Below are 18,701 nucleotides of genomic sequence, written 5' to 3'. Positions count from 1 at the left end.
AAACATTTTGTCTATAAAATTGTATTTAAAATTCCTGATACCAAGTTCGGATGGATGCTGGTTGTTGCTGCTGCTCTTTGTACAAATATCTTTGCGCAGAGAATTGCATTTTGCATTTTGCATTTTGGGTTTGTCAGCTTTGGGTTGTTGGGATGGAGAGAGAGAGAGAGAGAGAAAGGTACACGCGATTTCTTGTCATTTTATTGTTTTCATTCTTTTATTTTTATACTTTTTTCCTTGCTTTTGCTTTGAGTTATTTTCAAAGTATTTATTACTCATACTACGCACACACATTTATGGATCTTTCAGTATCTTTTCGACTTACTTTGAGGACTTCAAACTTTTGTTTTGGGTGCATTTTCGAGCGATTGACTGAGTTCGTTTCAAAGATGTTCCTTAATTGCACATCCCTTAGATGAGTTGTCATTTTGGAGGAATACATTTCGGGGGCTTTCATTTCGTTTCGTTTTATTTAATAATTAATTGCTAAAATTTAACATGTAGTTGCTACATAATTCAAATATGTTTACCATTTTCTTTTCACTTTTACTTGCCATGAACCAAAGAATTGCCTGCCTCATAATATTGCTTAGACGTTTTGCGCTAAGAAAAACAAAAGCAAAAGCCACAACAACAAAAGAACACACCTCTATATCTGCATAATCCTAAACGAAACCCAAAAAAACAAAAGCAAATGGAAAGTGGAAGTGAAACGAGGCGGAAAGGAAGAGTTCTGGTTTCGAGCCTTTGCCGAAACGATATCCTTGCAGTTGCGATCGAAAAGCATTGAAGAAAGAACGAATCCTTTGCTCGACCTTAATCATTTTAGGAAGCAGACAAATGCAGAACTCTTTTCATCGCCTTCTCGTTCGATCTCTTCACCTGCAAGGCTATCGAAATCACTTGCTTTTTCTGCGGATTTGTCTTTGTTTTCGTTTTGTTTTGTTTTAAATGTAATTCCCAATTAGTTTTCGTTGTTGAGACAAGTTGCGTGGGCGTGGGTGTGTGCTTTTCAGTGGGGGTACATCCTTGGAACAACTACAACTGCTGCCCTCCTGCTCGTTGCAGCCTCTCGGTCGGCGCCCCCCCGTTGTGGGTTTTTTGTTGTTTTTGTTTGGTGCTTAGGGCGGGTTGTCATATGTGAAACAAAATTATCATAGATGGCCAAAAACTGTAAAGATTCAAATTTAAACTGATGACAACCACTGGGCGCACAAGGGGGGGGGATGGGCTGGCCGAGGGCGCCGCGGCAGGGCGCGCATTAAACCTACAAGTATAATTTATGTATATATATATATTGTATGTATATATAGATGTACATAGATGGATGCATATGTATATATGTTTGTGTGTATACAATTATAAACAATTACATATTTAAAGTTATTTGCTTTAGATTTTTTACGTATAATTAGTTGACATTTCTCTGCTTCGATTTGCTTGCGATTTTCGTTTTCGTTTTTTTGTTCTTTTTTTTTTTTGGTTGTTTTTCTTGTTTGTTGGTTGGAAGAAGAATCGAACGGAATAATTTCCCTTTGCTGATTTTGTTTTTTGTTTTTTGTTTTCGATTTCGTTTCATTTATTTCTAACGAGGTAGATTTCTATTACATCTTGAGCCTGTCTTCGTCTCCAGTTTTGTTGAGGTAATTCTTTTTCGCTTAAGCGTTGCTTACATTTAATAATTCATTCGTTAAAAAAAAATGTTAGTGTAGTACTTGAATTGGTTCGTTATATAGTTAGTATCTATGTCTGTATATTGCACACAGTGAACACTCCCACTTGACGGTTAAAATGCATTTTGGCACACAGGAAAACAAACACAAAAAATCAAATTCAATTTCAACTAAAATTATTGCTCCGTTTTCCGTTTTCCGTTCTCCGTTTTCCCTTTTGCTATTTAAGTTTAATTATTGTTTTGGTTTTTGTTCCTTTTTGCCCAATAAATGATATGCACAGTGTTTGATATATAGGAGACAGAATTATTCCCAAAATGACATACATCAATTATTTACGCCCACATGCAGCTCAACGTATTGGAATTTCGCTTTGAGGTTTTTGGTTTAGTTTCCATTTAGTTTGCTGCTGCTGCTGCTGCTGCCTGTGTGTTCCCAGTGACTACGATTACGAATTTTACCTGTTTTAAGTACACATACACATACACATACAAGACGACATAATTGAGCGGGGTGTGTGTGTGTGTGTGTGTGTGTGTATGGGAGAGGGGAGGGGCTACCTCTTCTAATCTTCTACTAAAATTCATGATTTGCTGACGATTCACACATCCAACCGAGTGTTGAGTGAAAGTTCTTTAGACATTTGCTTTAACAAATAATTCCTTAAGGAGTGGAGTGGAGTGGATGATGATTAAAGTTGATGCTAAAAGGATGCTGCAGTGGGTGGGCTGCAGCTTGTTGCATCCAAATTTCTATATGCTATATGCGATCGTTCTTAGACGATCCGACGACGGTCTCTGTGTGTGTGTCCGAAATGTTTCAATTTGCATAAATTTTGTTCCGTCTCTGGGCATTGTGGCCCGTTGGCCTGCGTGTCGCCGCTGGCCAGGCGCCGCCATGTTGTGCCATCCGATGGTCCGCTTGCCTTCTGGGCGCTGCAAGAGATGACAAGCAAACAAAGAGAAGATAATTAGAATGCGTTGCATAAAGAGATGAATGCAAAATCTAAGCTGAAACTGGCACTAAAGTCGTGTGAGCGCCACAAAGCTTTTGCTGGCTAATTAGTTCATGTCGCCTGGGCAGCTGCTGACAGCAGACAGCTCTCAGATCAGTAAGCGTAACTACAGGCAGACAGACAGGCACAAGTATCCATAGCTGTAGCTGTAGCTGTAGCTGTAGCTGTAGCTGTATCTATGGCTATAGCTGCAGCTCTTTCTTGCGGCCTCTTTCAGGTTCAATGTAAAAGTTGACATGCAGCAATCAAGCAGCAAAAATCAAATCCAATAAATCTTTAATCCAATTATAACTCATTATGCTTATGTGCACACATCTCTCCCTCTCTCTAGCTGTTGGAATTATTAGCTCAGAGAGAGAGAGCGAGAGCGCGAGGGAGAGGGAGAGGCTCTTTAATCTGATATCTAAGATGTCGCTCGCCCTCGCCCTCGCCCTCTTCCCTTTACCCTCTTCAGTTTCGGCGTAATTCTGATAATTCGTATAATTCTTCCTCTAGCTGGCTGTCTTTTTGTTGTGTTGCTTTTCTGTTTTTTTGGTGTTCTTTTTGGTTTCTTTGCTGTGGCCCAAAATCGACAGAGAACCACGGCGGGGGGAACGCCTTAATTTGTATTCCCTCTTCTAATTTCAGTTCGAATCTCTGTTACCTCTGCACACACGCACACACACGCACACATGTGGACTGTGTAGATTGTGCACTGAGAGAAATCAGTGGCGAAATTAGAGTGGAAATCGAATAACTGAAGTTGAATGGCAATGCGAGTGGGACAATGGAGTGCGCAGATTATTCTGTAAATTGTTTATGTTCCATATTGGATATAGCTCATTGCTCCCCAGCTATTTAATATTCTTCCCCATTGACAGTGCACCTCCTGGGCGGGACGCATCACAGATGATGGAAAACATAATCAGAATCTCTATTTTTTGGTAGGTGGTAACCTAGACAGAGGCGGTCGGATCGGGCGCGTTTGAAATTATGAAATAAAATGGAAGGGAAAATACTATCCTTGTCTTAATCACTCTCCCCCGGCCCAGCAGCGCTTGCAGCCATTTTGTGGCATTCTTATAATTAAAGCGAATCTAGTTTTTCTTCTAATTTGGTTGCTGAGCGGGCCCAGCTGCTGCTTCTCTCTCTCTCTCTCTCTATCTCTCTCTCTCTCTCTCTCTATCTCTATCCTGCCCAGCCATCCATCTTTGCTGCTGCTCTGGGTTCTCTGGGCTTCAGTTAATCTGCAGCGCATCAGCAATTAGCGGAAACTCGTCATAAAAAAATACAACAACAACAGCCAACAGCCAACAGCCAACAAATATCAACAGCAAGCAGCTCACAAAATCGGATAAAGCGCCGACAGCAACAGCAACAACAACAACAACAAATGCTCCAAAAACAACAACAGCAACAAAAAGAGTTTTGCCTAAACTTTATTTGGGGATACTCTTGTGCCAAAATGGGTAATACAGCCTTTGGATGAGCGCTTTGACTCGCCAAACAAAACCAAAATGGGAGCATAAATGTTCATCGATCGATCGTCTGTGTTCAACGTTTTCGGCACTGCTTTTCTGCCTGCAAGCAGTGCAACCCGTCACTGGGTTGTTTCAAAGTAAATCAACATCATTCTGGCAACATTTTGAGCTAACTGCCACTCCGTGGAGCAGAACTGGTGGAGTTTTGTTTAAGTAAATATTGAAATTTGTATCCAAAGAGTATCTAATGACTCGGTCCGCCTCCACCAACCGAAAAGTCAGGCCTTTCTTTCTTAATGTTGTTGCTATTTTGGTTGAAACTCGTTCGCTTGGCTTTGGTTTTCGGTTCGTTTGCGGGGCTCAAAAAGATTTATTTTGTTTTACTTTTGTTTTGTTTTTCTCTTTTTTTTAACTGATTGTGAGACAAACATTTCTGTTGAATTGGAATTAGGACACACACATGAAGTGAAGCTTCAAAATGTAGCAACAATTTCTGGCCAGCAACGCAGCTGTGCGCCATTTGACGACGACGCTCCTCGTTTTTTTTGTTTTTGCTGTTGCTGCCCCGCCCACCCAGTCCAACCCCCCCTCGCACAACCCTTCTGCCGCATATTTATTATACATATGTACATACATATTTCATTTTATAATGCCACAAACTTCGACACTTCACTTCTCTCTGTCTCTCATTAATTTGTGGGAAGAGAATTTTGGATACATGAATGTTGGCCAAGTTCGTGGCCTGAGTCTTTTGTTTCCTGTGAGGAAACACAGTTGTAGAGTCATTGAGGTGGATTCTTGTGCAGATTCTTAGCTTTTAAGATCAACTAGAGGCCATACAAATAAAGGATTGTAGAAGTTATAAGTGTGCGCAGGCAGGAGGGAAATGAAACTGCAATTGCAAATTGTTGAACTTGAAACTTGACTCTTGGCTGCCAAACGATGTACAGGATATACCACAGACAGAAGAGAAAATCAAGCAGATGGATCAACAGTTGTACAGAGATTTATAATGAAGAAGCAAGGGAAAGATATGGAAAATATATACAGATTTTTACGTATATTTTAAAGCCCAGAAATAAGACATAATTAGGTGTAAAATCTGAACGCATTGTAGAAAAAACTGCCAGCTTTGTGTGTCTGTCCCTAAAGCTAAGCTAACTAAGCGATGATTAACCAGCAGTTCATAGTTCAATGATTATTCCTTTTGCTCGTTCCCAGTTGCCAGACGGCTGTCAGTGAGAAGAGTAAAGAAAGAACTGAACATGGTTGGATAGATAAATATCAGCGCACAAGCGATAGCTAAGTAAAGTAATGAAAGAGTGCAGAGAATAGATCGAAAGGTGATTGTACTTGAAGAGGATTCAACGGATTAGCATTTGGCTGAGCGAAGAGTAAGCTGTGCACACGGATATCGATCAGCCACTAGGCACAAAGAAATGGATCCTTTCGTGTGCGGACATGGAGAGAGGCAAAGGTAGATCTCTTGCATGATTAGCTACTTGCTGCGATCAGCTCAGATACGTGGATACAAGTGGGCCAATGGGTGGCTCAGATACTTCTACATGTAAATAATATTCTACTATATTCATTTGGCATTAACGTAATTTTTGGTGGTTTCTGCGAGCCTCCTGAGTATGGTTTTTGTGGCCATTTTCCCAGCGAGCACGAGGATCGGCGAGGCAGGAGTAACAAAGAATCTTGGCCGGAGGCGGCAGATGCTCAGGATAATGATGAGCACAGGATGACGATGATGATGATGATGCGACCGCCATGCTGTCCTGTCATGTGGTTGTTGTTGCTGTTTGGCATTGAATTTTGGAAATCAAATATCTAATGCCATAAAACCCTGGGGGTAGGTTTCTTCTAGCTCTTTCTGATTCGGTTTCCGATTATGTTCACACACACACAACTGCCAGCAGAAAAGGTTAACACAACAGAACATCTGTGTGTGTGTGTGCGTGTGTGTGTGTTTTATGTGTGCTTGTGGGGCAACACAATAAGCATCTCAGGATGCTGTCAAATGTTTGGTAATTAAAAAAGAAGAAGCAACAGCGACAGCGGCAGCGGCAGGGGCAGAGGCACAGGCAACGCTGGGAAAGTAATGGGAAAGAAATTTCTTGGGCCGAAACGAAAGTCAAATCAAGAGAAGACGCAGACGAAGTAGAAGTAGAAAAAAAGCAAGGAAAATTTTACAGTTTTCAAGGGAAAGCAAAGCAGATGAAAATCCCATAACCTAACCCAACATCCCATTCCATTCCATAGATCTGTCCGTCTGTCTGTCTGTGCCGCGTTGAGCGGGAGGCAGGGGCAGCGGTTTCGAGGGGGTTGCTGCTTAATTTCAATTATATCTTTTTTGGTTTTTGTTGTTACTTTTTTTGAGGCTAATTTGATTGAGTTCTTGTGTAAGATGTCAAGGATTTTCCCAGCTGTGATCCAGGCACTGCTCATCAAGGATTTTTTGACAGCTCTAATTTAACCTTTTTATATCAGCCACTCGTCGGCATCTAAGCTCGGAAAATGCTCACAGGGGTACGTCGATAAGTAACCAAAGATGTTCACGAATATTTCTATAATTCATATGTCCCGCCAAATGAACAACAACAAAAATAAGGAAACAAATGGAAGGTGGGAAAAGTGTCGAGATGCTGAGCTGGGACAGTAATTATGCTGAAAAGTAGCACTAAAAATAAGCCAAAAAGGGGAACAAATCTGGCGGGAAGCCCGAAAACTCTTTGATTTGAATCCATAAATATATTTAAATGTGCAAAAGATAAGATCATGTTTGTTGGCAGCGGAAAATCTGCTTTCAGGGGAGATTTTCTTAAGGAATTTAGGTGCAAAGATTCCCGATGTGACAGAAGGATTTTGATACAAATCTGCGACCAGCTACTGGCAGTCCCAAGCACACCAGGACTTCTACTTTGTTTCCCGAATCAAATAGATGTTCGTTGGTGATATCTATGGAACGTTTTATTTGGTGTTTCGTGGGGGGAAAGGGAGGGAGAGTGGAGAATGCCTGAGAATGCCAAATACAAAAGACCCGTTATGCGAACCAAATGCCCGGACGGAGAGCAAACACAAACAACAGAAAGACCAACAAAAAACACACGCACAGAAAGTAAATGAGAGAATGACAGCAGCAAGGAAGTGAGGGACCATCTTGGCACATGTTTGTGCAACTGCAGCAGGAATGAAACGGGTGCGGGGGGCAGAGAGAGAATTCCACATTTTGCACATCGATCTTATAGCACACAGAGAGACAGAGAGAGGGAGGGAGAGAGAGGGAGAGAGAGGGAGAGAGAGAGATGGAACTTTTGTTTGTTTTTCCCCCATGGGCAGATCCTACTTCTACCTCAAGCTCTCTGCTCCTCTCTTGCTCCCATTCTCTTCCCACTTCTCACTCCAACTGTTGGCCACTCGCCTGGCTCCACTCTTCTGCTGAGACACAAAAGAAACTCCTGCCAAGGCGAAGAAACTATTGTGCGGGATTGTTGTTGTATTTGGTACCGCCGTCTTGCTGTATTCTTTTTTTTTGTTTCTTGGCTCGAATCAAAGGAAGATTCTTTTCTTTTCCTGCAGCGGCGGATATGTACATATATACCACTTACTATCCATTCCGCTATATACACACATATGTACATACATATATGTACATATGTTTATGTATCTGCGGCTGTATCTGTGTTTCTGTGCTTCTCTCTCTCGCTCTCTCTCTGTGTGCGGATAACTATGAATCATGGTAAGTGCTAACGCTGTATATACCCGCGGGGAAGGAGAAACGGAATGAGAAAACCGACAAGAAACACAGAAAAGGGAATACGAGAAGTAGAGAACGGAGAACGGAGAACGGAGCACAAAGGCAGGGCCAGAGGCGCAGAGCACATTTCAAGGATTACGCGTGTGAGCGAGAGAAAGAGATTCTACTGTCTTTTCAAGGTATCTACAAGATACACACACGCACACACACGCACACACGCACACACGGCTGCACATGGATACGAGCCACAGAGGTAGACAATTTCTACCTGGACAACAACCGATCAAAATCTCTGCCGAAAAAAGAAGAAAAAAACAAGTAAAATAAAATAAAAGAAAACGAAAACGAAATGAGGAGTAAAGAGGAAGATAGAAGGCAGCAAAAGGAGGAGAAGAGTGAGAGAGCGAGAGGGGAGAGTGGAGATGGGAGAGTGGACAGTGTGCGGCAGACGGAGAGGGCAACAGGCAACATCGTTTGCCGAAAAATTAAAATTACAGATGGTTGTTGTTGCTGGACGAGCATATGTACAGGAAACCAGTTTTTATGTTCAACAAACAAAAACCAAGGCAAGAAAAACGCACGAACGAGAATCGAGTGTAGAAGATACACACACGGACACACACACGCACACACACACACAACACACACACTGAAAGGAGTGTATAAGAGGCAGCAAGACGGGGGACAGACAGAGAGCGTTATGATGACATAGCCGCCACGCCGCCGCTGCTGCTGCTGCCGCTGCTGCTGCCGCCGCACATGCGCAACGCCAGCTTCGTGTCGCGCTGCTCCCGTCAATTGTGTATCTTTGAGATACAACTGGGCACAGCCAATGGCCCACTACAAGCTACAGTGCGTTTCGCCAGCATTAGACTGGCCAAAGGGGTGTCTGTCCCCTCCGAGCTCACTGTGGTTCCAAGCTCTGTCTTCTGGCATCGAAAAAGACTTCCTTAAGCGTACCCTGGCTTTGGGTTTCCTGGGCCATGCCCTGTGCATCTGTTAAGCCAGAATAGATTCAAATAAATGTGTGCCATGACTGGGTGTTCGGTTCTGTGTCTGTTTCTGCATACTTCTAGCACGCACTGTCGCGCTTGTCTATTTCTTCGTACAATTTGCTCGCTTGTTGCTAGCCAGCTCCTACCCTCCATTGCTTTACTGCCTCTCCGCATGATCTCAATGTGTGGCACAAATTTGAACAGAGGGAAGCGCGCAGCAGTTCTGAGTTGCATGCAACATGTGTTCGTGAGATGTTTTTGCCAGCAACAGCGGCAACAGCGGGCCAAATCCTGGCCATGGCCATAGAAATTATATTTCTCAAGGATGGCACAGGGAACAGGGAGTAGTCCTTTGTCCCTCACATCCTCAAGGATGTGCGCAGATCGCACACCGGGCAAAAGGGAAGCCAGTTCCTGTACGAGCAGCCGCACATATCTTTGTATCTACACATGTTTCGTGTCGTGTCTTTTGTGTGTGCTTCTCTTCCTCCTCCCTCCTCCCTCCACACTTCTTGCCATCTTTGCTTCGCTTCTTTCTTCGCAAAAATTGTGGCTTAACTTGAGAGTTTTCAGAGATTCTCAACCTCAGCTGCAGAGCAGAGATACAGACAGAGAGAGTGCGAGAGAGCGAGAGATATTAAAGACACGCACGTAATTTCTTTGGAACTAGCTGTCGAGGAACCACACAAATTTGAAAGCCACAACAACAACGAATTTCTACAAAAATAATTAAGAAAAACAAAAGAGCTAAGAAGGGAAAAAAACACAAAAACATTTACTTAAAATTGTGCGTTGAGAGAAGGGAATGGGGGAAGCGCAACCAAGAACATGTTCCTCTGCCCATAAACCCACAAAATCTGTTAGGGGTTTCGTGCTCGAATGAAATTCAACTAAATTCTATGGAGATAGGTAGATCCTGTGCACATTGTAAGTATACCATAAACAACCTAATTCTGTTGAGATTGAACCTTGAGAAACCTTTGCTCATATTCGATACGTCAAAGAACCCTTTCATCTGTGGTTGAAAATTCTTGAAGACAAATCTACGGAGTAATTGTTCAAAACTGGAAACTAACTTTTACAAAATATATGCACATAATTAAGGAATAACAAATGAAAGAAAATATAAAATTTCGTTGGAATATGGTTCGAGCTTCGAGCTCAACAGAAAAGATTGAAGCAGGAGCATGCTCCGAATGAAAGAAAGATTCTAACAGAAGCCTAAGAGCAGATCTGGCAGAGTTAGAGCAAGTCGAAAATGTAAGCAAAAACAAACTTATCTAAGAAACAGAATTTAAATTGACTGCCACACATATTCATATCATGTATTTCAAATGTTTTATCTGCAATGACTGTTAACCAAACTGAAAATCAAAAAAAATAAAATCGAAAATGTATATTGAAATAAAAAAACAGAAATTTTGTAATGTACATTTTTTTTGTTGTTTCTCTTTTGTGTCGTTTATATTTGTCATTTAAAAAAAATACTTAGAAGGCGTGCCAAGGGGGAAAGCGTTAAGTAGGTTAACATTTAGGTAAAAAAAAAAATAATTGTGTAATAATAATAATAAACAAAATATCTACGAGCATGGGGGGTACATATGAGGAATGTAGGAGATGCGAATTTCCTTTTTTTTGTTGTGGGTTGGTTGGGGGGGAGGAAAATTACAAGTAAATGAAAAGTTTAAATAATTACAAATGGTTTTATTCGTGAAAACATAAATTAGGGGCAACTAAACGTAATAAATATATGGGTTTATATGTATAAGTTTTCTTTTTGTGTTGTCTCTCTTTATACATATATGTATACGCATATATATAGCTGTGTGTGTGTGTGTGTGTGTGTGGGTGTGCCTATATGGTATGTATATTATCCCTGATTTATCGCATTTGGCGTTTTTAAGGCTAACAAATACACATGGATATGTATGTGTCTAGTATCTAGATATAGTATATATATCAATTGGCATTTAGTTGCTGCTTTTTAGTGTACATATCGTGTATATGGCATTTGTGGTTCTCCTTCTGCTCCTCCTCCTCTCTATCTCTCTCTCGATTACAAAATAAATCAAAAGACAAATCATATAATCAAAACAATCATTACAAAATTAAATTCGACAAAAAAAAATACGTACAATATGCTCTAGAGTTAAGTACAATTGGAACGTACCAAGTTATCGTTCGTTATATATGTATATGTATATATAATTAGGTATATACTAGAGGTATGTATATGGTTTGGGATTATGTATATACACATATACGCGGGGCGCCATGTTGGTGTAAGCGTTTCGTTTCGGTGTTTGCTGCTGTGTTGCTGAGGTATACTTGGAGGTTATTTGTTTTCGTTCTTCTGCTATCATTTCACATACAAATTAAGAGTTGTTTAAAACTACAAATTAAAAAGTAGGCCGTAGGGCGTAGAGTACAAATAATAATACAACATTTAACATACGAGTAAAATTAAATAATTTGCTGCTACAACAATTAGGAATTCTCTTGCTTTTCTCTGCATTTCGTTCTGTTCGTTCTTTGCGTTTCTCCCTGAAGATGGAGAGACAGACACTCTCTTCACTATATATATGGCAATCTCTAATTACAGGAATGAATTGTGGAGTTCTGGAGCGTTGTTTAATGGGGGGTTGGCATGGCCAAAGGAGTGGCAGCCAACCAGTCATTGAAATGCTGCGGCCTTAGTGATCAGTATCAAAATTATAAAAAAAAAAAACAAAAATACATTTTAAAAAACATCAAATTATTGCCTGCCAGGCAATAAAATGTGTTTTCTTAATTTGTCAAAACCAAAAGCAAAATCGGTGCGCGAATTAAATGACATTTTAAGCACAAAATCATGTTAAAATGTGAAATTGTGCAGTGGCACTAAAACTGTAGGTCCCCCAAAGCGGGAACTGGACTGGGACTGCTTGCTTGGTCGGCAGTGCAGCTGTATGGCGACTGCTTTGAACGGTAATCACTCCCTCCACTGGGAAGCAGTGTCCACGTCAATCGCTAGGCTAGCCCTCAACTGCAGTGCGGCTCAAACTGTCGCCACAAAGCCCAGAGCATTTCACAACTTAATCAGCCCACAAATCCGATCGGACCCTAGTCCCTGATGGCACGACGGCTGATTCCTAGTCTTTGATCCCGGACCTTTCAATACAATTCAATATCTTTCTCAATCAGCACAAACTCCTCGTCGGGAAACTCGTCCTTGATCAGCATGTGGTGGCCTTCCCCTGTGGCGGCTGAGACCAACAGAATTTGCTGAGCCTCCATTTGCTCTACCATCCGATCCTCCTCAGCCTCGTCCAGCAGCAGCTCCTCCTCCTCCTCCCCCTCCTCCTCATCCTCATCGTCCTCCAGCAGGCTGTCATCGTCGGCGGCCACATCGTCGATGGATCGCTTCAGATTGAGACTGAGACTGTGATTCAGATGGGGATTGGAGTGATTGGGAGTGCTTCGGGGCGACAATGCCGCCACGGCCGTCACCGTCAGAGAGCGGGCAAATGCCGCCTTAATGGGATTGATGGCCGTGGGAGGTGGCGTGGGCGTGGCAGAGGCAGAGGCGGGTAGGGTGGATGCAACGGTAGTCACCAACTGCGACTGTGAGGATGCCGCTGCTGCTGCTGCTGCTGCAGCGGCTGCCACAACAGCGGCGGCTGCTGCTGCGGCGGCAGCAGACTTCTTGCCCACAACCCGGGGTCGATTGTGGGTCTCGAGATGCTTGCGCAGGTGATCCTTGCGACAGAAGCCCTTCTCGCAAATGTCGCACATGTGCTGCTTGAGGCCCGTGTGAATGGCCTCCACGTGGCGCCGCAGATCGGTCTTGTGATGGAACTGCTTCGGACAGAGCTCGCACTTGTGCGGCTTGTCCTGGGTGCGATGCCGGCCCAGGTGTGTCGTGTAAACGTCCTCGCTCTGGAAGCGTTTGCCGCACTTCTGGCAGCGGAACGGGTACTCACCGGAGTGGAAGCTCTTGTTGTGCTGCGTGAGGTAGCAGTTCTTGGTGAACTCCTTGTCGCACTCCAGACACTTGATCCGCCCGGATGGCAGCGTTGTCGAGTGCGGCGATGTTGATCCCACGCTGCTGTTGCGTCGCCGCTTCGTTGTCGATGGTGTGGCGCTGGCGGCCGCCGCCGTTCCTCTTCGCTTCTTGGCCACCGACTGTGTCACCGTTTGCGTCGGCTGTTGCTGCTGCTGCTGCTGCTGCTGTTCCATCTGCACCAGTTGGATCTGCTGCTGATGTTGCTGCTGTTCCAGTGCCTGCTGCTGCTGCTGCTGCTGCTCCATCTGCTGTTGGTGGTGATGATGCTGCTGGAGCTGATCGATCTGATGCTGCTGCATCTGCTGCTGGTACTGCTCGAGTTCGTATTCCTGCTGCTGTTGCTGCTGCTGCAGGAGGCTGGCCATGTCCAGCTCCAGGGCGGGCGTGGCCCGCGAGCTGCTCACCGTGGGCGAGTAGGGGGTGCTGAGCACCGTCAGCGTGGGCGTGTGCGCTTGCTCCTGCTGCGCCTGGGCGTGGGCGTGCAGGGCCGTCGTGAGGGTGTGCACCGGCGGCAGGTCTCCCTCCTGTGGCGACCGCTGGGCCGCCACTGTCGAGTACGGCGAGAGCGGGGCATAGGGTGCGAACAGGGAGGCGGGCATCAGCTGCAGAATCTGACCGTCACTGGTCGTGATCTGGTGGGGATGGCCGTGACTGTGGCCGTGACTGTGGCCATGACTGTGGGGATGGTGATGCCCGTTTGTGGCGTAGCCAGACTCGGCAGCGGCTGCGGCTGCGGCGGAACTACCAATAATAGTGTGATAGCTCGTTGTGGGATCCAGCGGCTGCAGCTGCTGGTAGCATGGCGGCGGCGGCGGCATGATGGGCATGTGCATGGTGGGCGGCATGGGCATGGTGCTGGTGATGTGCGGCGGCGGCGGCTGCAGCTGCAGCGGCAGCAGCTGCTGCGCTGTGGTGGTGATGGGCATGTGCATGGTGGGCGGCATGGGCATGGGCATGGTGAGGGTGGTGTGGGTGTGGGTGTGGGTGTCCGTGTGCTGCTGCTGCTGCTGCAGCTGCGGCGGCGGAGAGCTGCTGGTGCCCGGCGAACTGCTGCTGTGTGGCATATTGTCCTGCGACAGGATTAGTGCCCCCGGATCCTGCTGCTGCTGCTGCTGCTGCTGTAGGTGCTGGCGATGATGCTCCTCCTCCTCCCGCTGCTGCTGCTGCTGCTGCTGTTGTTCCTCCTCCTGCTGCTGCTGATGCTGCTGCTGCTGGTGGTGGGGGTGGAGCAGCGCCTGGTAGTGGTGCACCAGCTGCTGCGGCTGCTGCTGCATAGTGTCCATACTGGTGGTGGTGATAGTAGCTAGCGGCGTGGTGCTGGTGCTGCTGCACTGCAGCATACTGCTGGGCATGGGCATGTGCATGGGCATGGGCATATCCAAAGCCAGCATGTTGTAGTCCATTCCCATAGGCGGCAGCAGCGACTGCTGCGGCTGGCCCATTCCCATAGGCGGCAGCGGCTGCGGCGGCGGGGTGGTGCGCGAGAAATCCATTGCCTGCTGCTGCTGCTGCTCCTGCCGCAGCGGCGGCTGCTGCTGAAGATGGTAGATAGTAAGGGGCGAGAGTCTGCTGCTGTTGCTGTTGCTGCTGCTGCTGCTGCTGACTGCCGTGTTGGGCGTGTTGCTGCTGTTGCTGTTGGAGCTGTAGGGACGGGATGCCAGCAGATAGCTGACCTGCTGCTGCTGTTCCTGCTGCTCCAATTGCTCCAACTGCTGCTGCTGCTGCTGCTGCTGCTGTAGGTGATCTACTGCCCGCTCCCGCTCCTGCTCCTGCTCCTCCTCCATGGCCATTAAGCTGCTGTTGCTGCTGCTGCTGCTGCTGCGGCTGTTGTGGCTGTTGTGGGTGTGGTTGCTGTCCTCCAGTTGCTCGATCTTTATAGCTGCCATTGCTTCCGTTTCCATTGGCATTGTGGCTGTTGTTGTTGTTGTTGTTGGTGTGGTTTTGGGGATGGTGGTTGTTGTTGTTTCGTTCAGCAGGCCCCTCATTTGGGAGGACGGCATTTGTGTGATGTTGTTGTTGTTGGTGTTGAGAGGGGCGGAGGGACCTGCTAGCCCGTTTGGGTGACCGTTCAAAACGGAGTTGTTGTTGTTGCTGCTGCTATGCTGCTGCTGCTGCTGCTGCTGCTGGAGATGGTGCTGCTGCTGCTGCTGCTGATGGCTGGAAGCGTGCTGTGGTGAAGCGTTTGTCGTGGATTGCACTTGTTGCTGCATGCCGTAGCCGTAGCCATTGGCGCCGCCGTTGCCCGGATACCCATTCCCGTTGGCCTGCTGCTGCTGCTGCTGCTGCTGCTGGAGCTGGTGTTGATGGTGCTGCTGCTGCTGCTGCTGCTGCGTGGTGGGCGATGGCGAGGCCGAGTACTGGGACATGGCAGCGCCGCCCACCGCTCCCACCCCGCCCCCGCCGCCATAGTCGGGCGGACTTCTAGGCGGTTCCGGCGGTTGCACATTGGCCGGCGGCGGTGGCTGCACTTGGGGCACCGCCGATGCTGCCGCGGCAGCTGCTGCAGCGGCCGCAGCTGCAGCGGCGGCATTGCCGCGCCGACTGGGCTTCGTTACGGGATCCCGCGACGGATGATGGTGCGCCGAAATGGGCAGCGTGGCCGGATCCGGCTGGCCGCTCGACTTCACCGCGTTCTTGTGCAGCGTCGTGTTGTAGTGGCGCTTCAGGTGTCCGGAGCTGGTGAACCACTTGTTGCAGGCCGTGCAGTTGTAGGTCTTGGGTCTGCGCGCCTCATTCGACTTCCAGGTGGCCGCCTTGGCCGTGAGGCTGTTGGCCGGCAGCACCGAACTGGAGCTGGGCGGCTCGAAGCCGCGGTAGGCGGCCTGCTGTCCAACGGCCACCGCTGGCGGCGCACCATCCTGGCCCGGTCCGCCCGTCGTGGTGCTGGGAAACTCCGCCGGACTGGTGGCCACATTGGCGCACAGATCGACTCCCCCGCCACTGCCAGCCGTCGGATCGAACGACTTGTCCACGTAGTGCTGCGAGTCGGGATACTCGGACTTGATCAGCCCGTGCACGCCATACTCCTGCTTGATGAGTGTCGCTCCGACGCCGACTCCTCCGCCCGCCTGGTGGTAGGGCGACTGCTTGGGCGAGTAATACGGCGACTTGTCCAGGCCGAGGCCAACGCCAAGGCCCAAGCCCGGCTGCTGTTGCATGTACGGAGGCAGGCCCTCGACTCCCACTCCCACTCCCACTCCGACTCCGATACCCGTCTGCGGCTGTTCCCAGCTGTGTAGGGCGCGCTGCTGCATGGACTGCATGGAGTGGAGGGGATCGGGCAGCGACAGAGGCAGGCCGGCGACGACAGCCTCGTGCTGGTGGTGTTGCTGCTGCTGCTGCTGTTGCTGCAGCAGCTGCTGATGGTAGACCATCTTCTGCGAGTCGAGATCGAGCAGCTCTCCGGGATTGGAGCCGCCCGGTGGCTGGGGTGTGGGCATCTCCTCCTTGATGTACGGCGAGCTGGCGTATCCGCTGCTCCCGTACGGCGACTCTCCGTGCACGTTGGCAATGTGCTCCTGCAGCTCCTGTTCGTTGGTGGTGAGGATGCCGCACTTTTTGCACTGCAACTTGCAACCACCGGCGCCACCGGGTCCGCTGGGGGAACCGGGCGGTCCGCCCAGCTGCAGGTGCGACGAGGTCGATGTGGGACTGCTGCTGCTGACGACGCGCGGACTCATCGCCGATGTGGTGGTGCTCACGGCACTGGGAGCGCTCACTGCCTCCTCCGCGGCACTGGGTAGCGCCGATGTCGGCGTCTGCAGGTACGGATGATACCGGACACCTGAGCTCTGTGCCGCATGCTTGCTGTAGTCCCCGCCGCCCACCAGGCTACCCCCAAAGCTGTAGTCGCTGCTCTGCTGCTGCTGCTGCTGTTGCTGCTGCTGGTAGAACTGCTCGTAGCTGTTGATGTAGCTGCTCGCGTAGCTTTGCTGTTGCATTTCTCCGCCGTAGATGCCACCGTACAGCTGCTGCTGCTGCTGCTGTTGCTGTTGTTGCTGCTGTTGCTGCTGCTGCTGGGGCTGTCCGCTGGCGGAGTACATGTGATGGGTGGCATAGGGCTGGTGGGTAATGCCCGTTACCTGTGGATCCGTGGCCATGCTCTGCTGCTGCTGCTGCTGTTGCGGCTGCTGCTGCTGTTGTTGCTGTTGCTGTTGCGGCTGCTGCTGCTGTTGTTGCTGCTGTGGTGGCTGCGGTGTGCCTGGCTGGTTATCACTGGAATCGGCTGCGGCGCTTATTGTGGCATTTGGGGTGGCCGGGGCACTGTTAACACCGCCGCCGGCTGCTCCTGTCCCAGCACCACCACTGCCGCCGCTGACAGCTGCTGTTCCTCCTCCTCCTCCTCCGCCGCCGCCGCTGTCTGTGGCGCTGCTTGAGGCCAGAGCCTCTGCCGCATGCAGTGGCGGCATTTCACTTTTGATGCTCGCCATGTACCGCTACATAAGTCAACGGCGATTCGCTCGTGCTCGTGCTGTTACTGTTGTGTCTACTGCTGCTGCTGCTGCTTCTACTGCTTGGGCTGCGGCTGCGTGTGCTGCTCATGTGGCCGTGCGTTCTGCTGCTGGAACTGCTTGAACACTCCTGCTTCTTCTTGTGCGGATCAGGCTTGGGCTTGCATCCTCGCCTGCCTTTTCCCTCCTCCTTCTCCTTCTCCTCCTCCTCCGCTCTTCCTTAGATTTTGTTTTTTGTTTGTTGGTTTTCGTTGGCGTTTTGTTTTACCGTTCGTTTAGTTTTGTTTTTTGTTTTAATTAATTTTTGGTTTTCATTTGTTGTATTTGGAACTGCAAATAATTAAATTATTTGATTCGATTATTAATTGTTGTAGGCAAGAAAAAAAAAACAAGAAAAAACAATCACACACACAAGTAGACGGGCAAACTAACTAACTGTTCTTCGCATTCATTTTGGTTCGAGTTCTCTTTTAATTTTTGCTTCACTTTTTATTACACGATTTTACAGAAAATGCTTGTAAAATGCAATTATGGTTTTTGGTTTTAGCATTCGAGTATTGTTTCGTGTAACTTGCTTGCCGCTTCTTTCACACCACACGAAAAAAAATATATGTCTCCAGATCTCCATGTGGTTCCTCTCTCGATTTCTTTTGCTTACTTTACATGCTCCTTTTCGCTCCTGCTCCTGATGCTGCTGGTGATCCTCTTTGCTTCTCTGCTTGTCTGCTGCTTTCTTAACACAAATCAACATAAACGGGGGGTGTGGGGGACAAAAATAAACTGAAGAAACAACCAAAAAATCGTTTCAAACTTTTGCTCACTGTACTATGCAAATTTTGAATTTTGTATTTTGTGTGCGATTGCGAGAGAGAGAGTGGGTGAGCGTGTTCTGCGTCTCCTTTGCTCGCCTGATGCTTGCTGGATTCTGCGATCTCCGACGACGACAACGACGCTCTTTATTACATTTTCCACAAGATCACTTTTTGTTTGTCATTATTCTTTTCGGGGAATGGAACATAAAAAAATTGTTTGCAAACACAATATATACATATAACACTTGAATGATTAACTTCTTTTTTGGTTTTGTTTTAAGTCCGAAATAGAGTTTTAGTTTTTCTTTGATGGCCGAGAATTTTGTCCAAAAATTGTGAGGTTGATTTTTGTTTGTTTGGTGTGTAAGAAAATGAAACAAAAAAGGGCGCTAAAAGCTAAAACAGCAGCTCCAGCTCCACAAAAAGTAGTGTGTTTCGGTGGCCGCGGCCTTTTTGCTTGTGCCGTTACAAATTTCAAAGATTGGGGCGG

General features: G+C 47.5%; 1 protein-coding gene across 4 annotated transcripts; it reads right to left on the bottom strand.

Annotated features, from left to right (window-relative positions):
* Positions 1–1,496: 1,496 nt before the first annotated feature.
* On the bottom strand, positions 1,497–17,681 carry LOC117890247 (AF4/FMR2 family member lilli). Of its 4 annotated transcripts, none has more exons than XM_034795015.1 (2): positions 12,866–17,681; positions 1,497–2,608 (listed from the first exon to the last, which is right to left on the bottom strand). In XM_034795015.1, the coding sequence occupies exons 1-2, from the start codon at positions 17,376–17,378 to the stop codon at positions 2,493–2,495; spliced, it is 4,629 nt and encodes a 1,542-aa protein (XP_034650906.1). In that variant the 5' UTR covers positions 17,379–17,681; the 3' UTR covers positions 1,497–2,492. The 4 variants fall into 4 exon arrangements, with proteins under 4 accessions (XP_034650906.1, XP_034650896.1, XP_034650914.1 ...); XM_034795005.1 differs by lacking the exon at positions 1,497–2,608 and having other exon boundaries at positions 11,261–13,100; positions 13,167–17,681; XM_034795023.1 differs by lacking the exon at positions 1,497–2,608 and having other exon boundaries at positions 11,261–15,075; positions 16,822–17,681.
* Positions 17,682–18,701: the final 1,020 nt, after the last annotated feature.

This window comes from Drosophila subobscura, chromosome A (genome assembly GCF_008121235.1).
Source record: "Drosophila subobscura isolate 14011-0131.10 chromosome A, UCBerk_Dsub_1.0, whole genome shotgun sequence".
NCBI lineage: Eukaryota > Metazoa > Arthropoda > Insecta > Diptera > Drosophilidae > Drosophila > Drosophila subobscura.
This window is presented reverse-complemented; position numbering and strand designations above follow the sequence as displayed.